The 10,078-nt window shown below is 42.9% G+C and overlaps 1 protein-coding gene across 2 annotated transcripts in view; it reads left to right on the top strand.

Moving 5' to 3' along the window:
• Positions 1–233: 233 nt before the first annotated feature.
• ABCD2 (ATP binding cassette subfamily D member 2) overlaps positions 234–10,078 on the top strand; it is a 40,610-nt gene continuing 30,765 nt past the window's right edge. The window contains exons 1-4 of one of the 2 annotated variants that reach the window (XM_065743585.1): positions 234–1,308; positions 2,677–2,854; positions 6,336–6,457; positions 8,756–8,924. In XM_065743585.1, coding sequence (XP_065599657.1) covers positions 394–1,308; positions 2,677–2,854; positions 6,336–6,457; positions 8,756–8,924 — 1,384 coding nt within the window. In that variant the 5' untranslated portion in view covers positions 234–393. Of the gene's footprint in view, positions 1,309–2,676; positions 2,858–6,335; positions 6,458–8,755; positions 8,925–10,078 lie in introns of both variants that reach the window. The other variant, XM_065743584.1, reaches the window with a different exon arrangement.

The raw sequence follows: 10,078 nt of genomic DNA, 5'->3' as shown, positions 1-10,078 counted from the left end.
CAGGGAGTGGCGCGGGGCCGGCGGAAGGGCCGAGCGGCCGCGGGCTGCGGCGCCGGGGACACAGCTCCGAAGAGCCGCGAGAGACGGCCCGGCCGCGACCTCTCCGGGTCCGAGCCCGCTGCTGACGAGCGGTGCGGAGCGGCCGGGTCAGCGGAGGTGCCGCCCCGCGCGGCGCAGCCAATGGCGTGCTGCGGGGCGGGCTGCGCGGCGCCGGGCTGCGTTGTGCAACGCGCCGGGCCGGGAAGGAAACCGTCACCTCGGGGGAGGCAGCGTTCACTCGGCATCTGCGGCGCCGGGAGCCCGGCCCGGCGGCCCGGAGAGGAGCCCGCGGGGACGGCCTTCCTGCCGGGCATGAGCCGCCGCCGCTGCTAGGAGCGTTGCCGGGCGGGTGCGATGACCCACATGCTGCGCGCGGCGGCCCGCCGGCTGCAATGGAGCCGCTCGGGCTCCGCGAAGCGCGCTGCCTGCCTGCTGGCCGCGGCGTACGGGATGAAGGTGCTCTATCCCGTCCTCCTGCGGCGGCTGAGGCGGGCGGGCTGCCGCGCTGAGGCGGGCCGGGGAGCGGCCCAGGGCGGCGGCGGCGGCCGGGGCAGAGCGTCGCCGGCACTCAACGCGGAGTTCTTGAAGCAGCTGCTGGAGCTGCGCAAGCTGTTCTTCCCCAAGCTGGTGAGCGCCGAACTGGGCTTGCTGTGCCTCCACTCGGTCGCGCTGGTTTCCAGGACCTTCCTCTCCATTTACGTGGCGGCCCTCGACGGGAAGATCGTGAAGAGCATCGTGGAAAAAGAGCCGCGGAGCTTTGTGGTCAAATTGGTCAAATGGCTGATGATCGCCATCCCGGCCACGTTCGTCAACAGCACCATCCGGTACCTGGAGTGCAAGCTGGCCCTCGCCTTCCGCACGCGCCTGGTGGATCATGCCTACGAGACCTACTTCACCAACCAGACCTACTACCGAGTGATCAGCATGGACGGGCGGCTGGCCAACCCTGACCAGTCCCTCACTGAGGACATCATGATGTTCTCGCAGTCGGTGGCACACCTCTACTCCAACCTCACTAAGCCCATCCTGGATGTGGTGCTCACCTCCTACACGCTGATCCGCACGGCACGCTCTCGGGGTGCCAACCCCATTGGGCCCACGCTGCTGGCTGGCCTCGTCGTCTACGCCACGGCCCGCGTGCTCAAAGCCTGCTCGCCTAAGTTTGGCAAACTGGTGGCCGAGGAGGCACACAAGAAGGGCTACCTGCGCTTCATGCACTCACGCATCATCGCCAACGTGGAAGAGATCGCCTTTTACCGGGGACACAAGGTAAGGAGGGAAATCCAAGTGTGCTGGGCTTGCTCTGCAGTGCCAGAGCCAACTCGTGCTTCCCCTGCCGCCCTCTGCATGCACTCTAGTCTCTCTGACATTTAAACCTGTTTACAGCTCGCACTTCCCGTTTCCTAGGAAAATGCAATCTCACAGGCAGTGTCTGGGGGGAGCAGAGTGCAGTTCCCTTGTGTTCTGACAGCGTTCCTGTTTTGCAGCTGTACCCTGTGCTGTTCTAGAAAGCCAATCGTCAGTATTGTTTTTTTCCCCACCCAGTGCATTCCGCTTAACTCTTCCAGGCTTTTCTTTTCCCTTTCTTGTTTGTGAGCTCTCAGCTTCAGTGCTGCAGGAATCACTAGCGAGCCACAGCAGAAAGTCTAGGGGAAGACTTCATGATAGCACAGAGACCACAACAACCTTTGACACTCTTTTACATAGCTAAGCAAAGATGTAGTCATCAGAGCCTTAAAATAGCTTAAGTACAGTACTTCAGCAGCCATAGTTACATAAACTAACGGGTTATTTTAAAGACACCTTACAAAGGAATTCTTCATATCTTTATTAGAAGAAGGTTTTGGCTGTCATAGCTTTCAAGCATGACTTAGAAAAACAAATGGTTTCACATAAAGGGAAACTGAAAACTGTAACTAGCCTGAGGTGTTGCCAACTCTTTCAGTCCAAGCAACAATTATATAATGAGGGTGGTTTGTTTTGGTAGAAGCAGTTGTTCTCTAGAGCTGCCTATCGTAGTGTTTGCAGTGCAGCTAAATTAAACAGTTTCTTCTGTTCCCACATCTTCTGGCTTGAACTGAGTGCATGATGTCATGCTGACTTGGAACTATCTTTGACTTGTTAAACCTCTTGGGATAATTCTCACTTCCTCCAGGCTGTTCACAAAAACAAGAAGCATTACATTTCAGCAATGAACTTCGGAGATTTAAGTCAGAGATAACTGATCCCCAAACACTTTACAATTTGAGGAGTTAACATTTGCTGTGAAACTCTTCAGCTGCATCTTCATTAAGGTTGTAGAATCAATCTTGTTTTGATTGCTGGAGTCAGCTATAGTGGCTGCTCGTATGTTTTTCTTGTATATATCAGAGATCCTAAAAGAACTGAAAACTCCCCAGTGTGGTATTAAGGGACAGCAATGTAACTAAGAACCAAGTCTGTTGGTTTCAATAAAACTGCACATTTCTGCTGTGAGAGTGCAGCACTATGTTGATGAAGTATTGCACAAGAGGTGGCACTCAGGGGCCGCAGCTCTGGATACTTGATTAGTTCATGCACATGTGTGAATGCGTCTTGCACATCATATCTATTTTTGCTGTACTGTATAAATTAATTATTATTTTTTTTTAACTACAGGTAGAAATGAAACAACTGCAAAAAAGCTACAAGGCTTTGGCAGATCAAATGAATCTCATTTTATCCAAACGCTTATGGTACATCATGATAGAGCAGTTCCTGATGAAGTACGTCTGGAGTAGTTGTGGCATGGTCATGGTTGCTGTGCCCATCATCACCGCAACGGGATTTGCAGATGGTGGTAATACCATTTTTACTTATTTTCAAATGGTTCTGTAAAGCTACATCCTCAGATGACTGCTTTCCTTCAGTGTCGTTCATGTTTCTTTACTGTTCACAGCCTTTTCTTTACCACATCCGTGGCGTAACTCAGGCATAGCAAGTCAGCTGAGGGAGGAGCAATGCAAAAGATACAGCTTAGGGCACAAACCTGACAGAGTTATCATCTGGGACTTAAAGGGTACTCCCATGAGATTATAATGACAGTTGCAGTTCTTTTTCACTGCCTGTTGTTGGAATAGCATGCTGGTTCTTGTAGCAACTCCTGCTATTTTACAAAACCATACTCCTTGCTAGCTTTCCTAGAAAGCTTATCTCCTCGTTCTGTAAACCACAGTGTAATTATGGCTAGTTATTACACATTGACTGCTAGGAACTGCTGTTTTCCGTGACTCACTGAGAGAAGAGCAGTGAAGTTCACGTTTCAAATTTTGATGGCAGTGTTTTTGATATCCTCTTGACGTAACTTCTCCAAGAAGTGAACTGAGACTCAAGTAAAGTTGTTTTTCTAGATGCTATAAGAAAAAGAGAGCAGAAAGAAAGGTAGTTAGGGAGGGGGGATGAGGACAAGTGAGGGATTTTGCCTCAGCAGGCAGGTTGCTTTATGCACAGGTGGAACCACTGAAAATGTCACGTGGATGCTACAATATGAGCAAAAGGATGAGTTCTGAAATTGGTACATTTAAACAGGAATAAGTGTGTTGTTTTCAGTGCATGGTTCCATAATGACATTTCAAATCAGGACTGTTCATGTCAGTTGACAGGTTCAGTTTGACGTGCCTACACATTATTTAGTGATGTCACAATTGTGCCTCCACGTGGCTGGGTGCTCAGCTGCCTGAGCTGCTGCCTGTCACGTAGCTCCGGGGGACACCATATCAGCACCTTGGCTGGCATCCTGCTAACAGCTTCAAAAATATCAGGAGGTCCTGTTCCAAGCAGAAGGGTGTGGAGGAGCTGTTCCATCTCATGCAACTGGTGAAGGTTATCAGCACAACAGAAGTGCTGAGTGAGAGTTACTGTCAGTTTGAGATGTCATCCTCAGTGTAAGAGTTCGTCTGCTAGGATGAGAATGAGTGCAGTCAAAGAAAAGTCATTTAACTGCACGTTCTAAGTATCTCCCTGGTGATATCTTCCCAGCATGAATTAAAGAAATGAAAAAGAATGTGATTTGTAAGGATTCAGTCACAGTGAAAGTATATAGAACAAATCATGGATAACTGATTTGTGTGCATGATAAACTAAATGGCATTCATGCTACTCATGAGTACTCTTTCGATAAGTATTTTTGAAATGTAGGAGGAAAAGAAGTTACAGAGATAATTCATGTTCTAAAGTAGAAGAATATTTGTACCAGCAACATAATGTTAGAACACAAAACTTACTATGGAGTCCTCAGGCATATTGTAATGATGCTTCATAAACATGTAATTAATACTGACAACACTGTCAGAACCAGTGTATAGCAAGTATTGAAAGAATCAAACAGAATTAACTTGGATCAAACATTTATCTAGCTGGCAAAGCAGTGCCTTTATGCCTCAGCAGGTCAGGGGCTTCACATCTGAAGGAACAGATGTTGGACTTCAGGACAAATCGCTAGAATAAAGTAAATGCATAAAGCTGGTTCTGTGACCAGACCTGAGTGTAAAGTGGCAGATTTTGTATACTTCTTCAGGGAACAAAAAGAATCCTAAAATATATATATATATATGTGTGTGTGTATGTGTGTGTGTGTGTATCCTGTAGTAAAAATTAAAGAAAGGTATAATTTTTAATAGTGATATTTAAGATTCAAATCTGTGAGGAAGTTAGCTGGCAAAGTGAAGATTCTTATTTGATGACATTTCTCATTCTTGCTGCATTAAATCTTTGGTGCTCCAGATGTCTCATCAGTTGCTGAGAAGTAGCCATTTTGAAAATAAGGCTGATTTTTCTAGACATAATGGACTCTTTGTTTATAAAACAAGAAGGAGTATCAGTTATGTAAATGAAAAGGGAACTGTTAAGACTATGTGAAGTAGGGACAGTCTGTCTGCACTGTTATATTGTCTCACCTCTTTGAACAGGAGGCAAGCCATAGGAAGAATGTCTTGGACAAAAAGTTAAAGTCATCTCAGTGTGTTTGATACGCAGGAGATGTTTTGAAGCAGTGGAACGCTCATAAATTAGCTATAATTTTAATTTGACAAAAAGCCCCCCCTTGAAGTATGCTTAAAATGCATGGTAGAGATCTCCAAATGAGCTAGCCTGGGTGCTGGAAACAGCAGTAAGCGAAGGCATTCAGGAGGAGGTGCTGCTTTAATGAAGTGAAACCATGGCCAGTTCCTAAGTGATTTGGTTTTGGTAGTTCTACTTACTGTGAGCTGCATGGGCTATAATCCCAACAAGACTGGTTAAATTTGGCTCTCTGAGACATCAGAAACAAATTTCAGTTTAGTTTATAGCAGTAAGTTAGTGGAATTCTTGCTGTCACCAAAGTTTACTCTTCTTGGAGTGAAAATGACATCGTAAATAAATGAGGACCATGTGTGCACGAGTTTCATAATCCCTCCTTTCTTTGCAAGAGACTGTCTTCTCTTTTTATTTTTTTAAACCGTGCTTCTCATTGTGGTTAAGGTGGCTAGATTGTACACAGTACTGCATGATTGAGTATATTATTAAAAAGTTATGTTGTAAAAACATCTGAGGACAGGAAAAACATATAGCTGAGGTATATAAGCAAAGTTAATATATTGAGAAATATAAGAAGTTTTCCACAGATGATCCATACAATATTTCAGTGATTCAGACTTAATTATGTAGGGATACATTTTTGAATGTGAATGAAAAAAAATAGAATATAGATCCACATATCTAATAGAGACAGAAAGATACATCTGGCTTTGATACCGCATGTAGATTTCTAGAGTCTGATCTTGTCAGGGAGGTGAGGCAGTTCCCAAGTGGAAGAGTATTATTTGTACTCTTCTTCTGGGTCTGATGAACAGAGAAACTGTTGTGAGAGAGGTATCCTATTTAAACACATCTTTAATAAGAAAAGAACCTACTGCTTTCTTATAGGAATACTGCCACGTTGCCAAGTTTGCGTGTAGATATATGTGTCTCTTGTAAATAAGTAAGTGAATAAGTAAGGCTGAAAACAAATATGCAAAAGCAGTAAAAAGTGCTATCAAAAATCTGCTTCAGATCAGTGCTTGGGTTGCACTTTTTCATATTTTGAAAAATTGTAAATTGGATAATTATGTGTTAAGACGAAATTACCTGAGTAGAGAAATAGTGTAAAAGTATAATACTTGATGCAAGAAAATGCATTTAATATGCTCTCTTTACTCATTGTTACCAAGTTGTCTATGTTAATTACATTTAACAAATCTTTCTGAAAGGTTGTTTGTATACAGTTAGATTTTTTCTTCATTTAATTTTTTTTTAACTTTTAGAATTGGAAGATGGCCAGAAACAGGCAATGGTTAGTGAAAGAACAGAAGCTTTTACCACATCACGAAACCTACTGATCTCTGGTGCAGATGCTATTGAAAGGATTATGTCTTCATATAAAGAGGTATCATCCATCAGTCATGTGCAAAGCATGAAGGAACTAAAAGAAAAATAGAATTACATCTAATGTAATATTTTATTAAAAAGTTATTTTTTAAGGCAAATACTATTACAACTAAATCCATGGCAACCTTTGGACTGATAGTTTGGTCTTTAGAGTTGAGTCCACAAAGAGTCTAAAGTGCACAGGTGCCAATATGATGCAACATGTAGACGTTATCTTTGACACCTGTGATCAGGTGCCATCAGAGAGCAGCAGAAGTTCTGAATCTGGCTAATAGAGGTTCAGAGTCTTCTGCTGGTCCTCAGTCAGTTTCTTGGGACTCTCAAGAGATTGAAAAGTTGGGATTGAAAAGTGTATGAAATGAAAAAAGAATTGAATACCTATTCCCTGTCCGCTTAAAGTGTAAAGCCATCTATTCTGTGTTCTGAACCTCGTGATCTGTAAGTAATTTTGCAAAGCAGAGAAGTTTTAGCAGGAAAAATCTGCCATATGACTGCAAATAGCCCAGAAATGCAGGATGTTTGTCTGGAGGATCAGCTGTGGTGTCATCACCCTAGTTCCAGTCTATCTGTCCTCTCTGCTGGGGATTTCTCTAGGTATAGACTATTAAGCAAATGAAAATCCAGGAAGTGCTGTTACTCTTCTCAGTGTTTCCTTCTGAATGTGATTCTGTGTTCGTTGAGTTCGTTTTTGTTTGTTTGGTGGGGACGCCTTTTCCCAGGGCAGTGGGAGGAGAAACACACTGCAAAGATTATGAATTCCTTTACTTGGAATCCAGCCTTAATAGCTGCAGCTTTTTAAATTGGAAGAGGGGGGGTTGCCTGGTACCTTCAAACAGTCTCTGATAAGGTCAGAGTCTGTGTTGTTTTTTCACAAAGATTTCTTCTAATGGACTGTGATTTTGACCTATGCTGCTTTTGCTGTTTCCCTGCCTGACCTTTGCTCCAGAGTGACTGCCAGACAACCTATTATGCACTCATGTTATTCTGCTTTATTTTCATTATTTAAGTCATTTATATGATGTGCGTGGGGACTTACAAACATTGTGCATTTAGTTTTTGGAAACACAAACCCCCACAACGTAGTAGCAACAGCTGAACAAACTCATGTGATTTATCACATAGTGAAATTATAATGCAGACCTCATGAGATCAAAAAAGCAGTTCTTTGAGCTTCTATCTTAAATTTACTTCTGCACTTTTCTTAAAGAAATTCTGCAGTACTTCCACCAGTTTATAATTCCTGCTTTGTGATTTGGGCAGTTTCCAATATGACAGTTCTTGCCAAAGCACCCATCTTCCAGTCAGCACTGTTCAGCTTGCAGATGAGATCGGCTCTTCTACATCTACAGCAACATCTACAGCAAGCTAATTATTTTATAATCTTATGCTGATTTTCATGCTATTCTCATCTTGCTCTCTCCATTTACTATAAAAATATTTGTTTTTAAAAGCATCTCATAATTTATACATAATAAGATGCCCAGGTTTAATTCTTTGCTGCCAGCAGATGGAGGTAGTTCTTTGGGAGTTCTTGATGTCAGTGCCTATGAACAAGAAATTTCCTGGAGAAGAGATCTGTTCTTCCTGTTTTCATCAGGTGGTAACTGAGATAAAAGGATTAAAAAGGTCTTAAAGCTCTTTAAGAGACTTCATTATTTAAAAAATTCCCATCTGCAATCCAGGGTCTCAGATTAGGCTCCAGTACTTCGGCAAGCAGATGATAGGACAGTAATTTCTTTTCTGTGCTGTATTTTTCCTTAGTACGTGCCCTGGTGCTACCATTGCACACAGGAGAAGCACATCTTTCTCAATGGAGGTTTGGAGAACACGGGGAAATAAACAAGTAATTATGAGTGCCTGTTTTTGTCACTGCTGTCAACCTGGATTTTCCTGGAAAATGTGGAAATATTCTTCTCTTGTAGAATAGGCTATTTTGAACTATCTAGTGGGAATTCTCCCTAGGTTGAAGACTGTTCTGATCAATAGAGAAGAGCAGTCCCTGTAACCTCCTTATTTACTGGAGCAATAGTAAGTTATGTTGCCTGACATCTGCCCCACTCTACCTATCTGAGTCTGCTGGCTGGGGGAAGCTGTGGGTGACAATTTGATTAGGACAGAATCTCAAAGGAAGAAGAATTGGTAGGTGACAAAAGATGCATCTCTGGTCTTTCTGGAGTAACATCTGAGAAACACTGACTTAGAATAGCTGGGAATGTTTTTCATGAATCTTAGTCCAAGCATTTCGTTTTCAGAATCCGTGAAATATAACTGAAGTGAGGCCTTTGTTGTTTCTCAGGTTACTGAGTTAGCAGGATACACAGCCCGCGTCTACAACATGTTTTCTGTCTTCGATGAGGTGAAGAGAGGCATCTACAAGAGAACTGCTGTTATTCAAGGCTCTGAAAACAACAGTAAGAGTGAAGATAAAACAGAATCACATATCAATGGACCCTTAGAAATCAAGGGTAATTAAGTCACATTTTTATATCTTTCTCCCAGGGGAATGCCTGGCTGGTGCAGAGGGCAGTAGATGAACAGGTTTTGTTTCTTCAACAAATCATTCTCTCAGTTTTAGTGCCCCAGGGACCATGTTGCCTTCCGTTTTATCTTTCTGCTGTTTTGTAACCTTGTGTTTGTGCAGTGTTTTTCTAAAACATTTCTACAGAGATTGCTTAAATGTTTTCTGTGAAAATTTAGAGTCAAAAAGGTATTTTGACTGTACTATTTTAATACTATTTTAAAAACTTATTTATTGGGGACTGCAACATTCTCGTCTTAAAACATTGTTATTTTATTCAGGGTAGGAGGGAAAGAGAAATTGGTTCAGTAGTTTTTGACAGAAGTAATAACTTTTTTTCAGTGATTGCCAGCCTTCGGTCATTTTTTCATCTTATATTTTACTGGAAATGGGCTGACAACTCTATTTCTGTCCCCATCTCCCAAATGATCTGATAAATATGCAGCTTCTTCCTCCCATTCCTACCTTGTTTCATTCTGGTGCTTCTGTCTTTCTGTCTGGACCCTCCACAGAGCATTTTGTGTGTTCATCTGTTTCTTAACTGTGCTCCATTGAGCACCACCTCCCTTTTTTATTTTCTCTGGTTTTGGAAAACTTGGTTCTCAACCTCTGGTTGCTGAAAGCTTAAACCTCATTAGGATGTAGAACACCAGAGCGCTCTTTACGAAATACTTTTTTTGACAATTTCAACAGCATTACCCTTCAGCCCAAATTTCTCAATGCTCCTCTGAGAAGGCTCTTCAAAACAGTGTGATGCAGTGTAGTGGATAGCTGTGGAAACAGCTGATGCCTTAATCTTGTAGATCTTTGCAATATTTGGCTGGCATTGAAATAAATGACATTGCACAGCTGTTACATTTTGTCAAGTACAAAAGAAAAGTTCATTTGAGGCAGCAAAGTAATTCTGGGGACGTTTTAGATAACTCTGTATTTTAGAAACAAAAGGTAATACGTTCAGATGTGGAAGAATGCTGTTTGTGTTTTTTTGGTCTAGTGTGGTAATACCCTTCTCCATTTTTCTCTGCAGTCTTTCCCTGAGCTCTGATTCCACCACAGAAGCATGTTTTGCCTAGCCTGAATTCCCCCCACGTCACACTGGCT

The sequence above is a fragment of the Cyrtonyx montezumae genome, unplaced genomic scaffold (assembly GCF_038088225.1).
Source record: "Cyrtonyx montezumae isolate F1298 unplaced genomic scaffold, pur_monq_1.0 scaffold_3, whole genome shotgun sequence".
Lineage (NCBI taxonomy): Eukaryota > Metazoa > Chordata > Aves > Galliformes > Odontophoridae > Cyrtonyx > Cyrtonyx montezumae.
The sequence above is the reverse complement of the archived record's forward strand: the minus strand, read 5'-3'. Positions and strand labels throughout refer to the sequence as shown.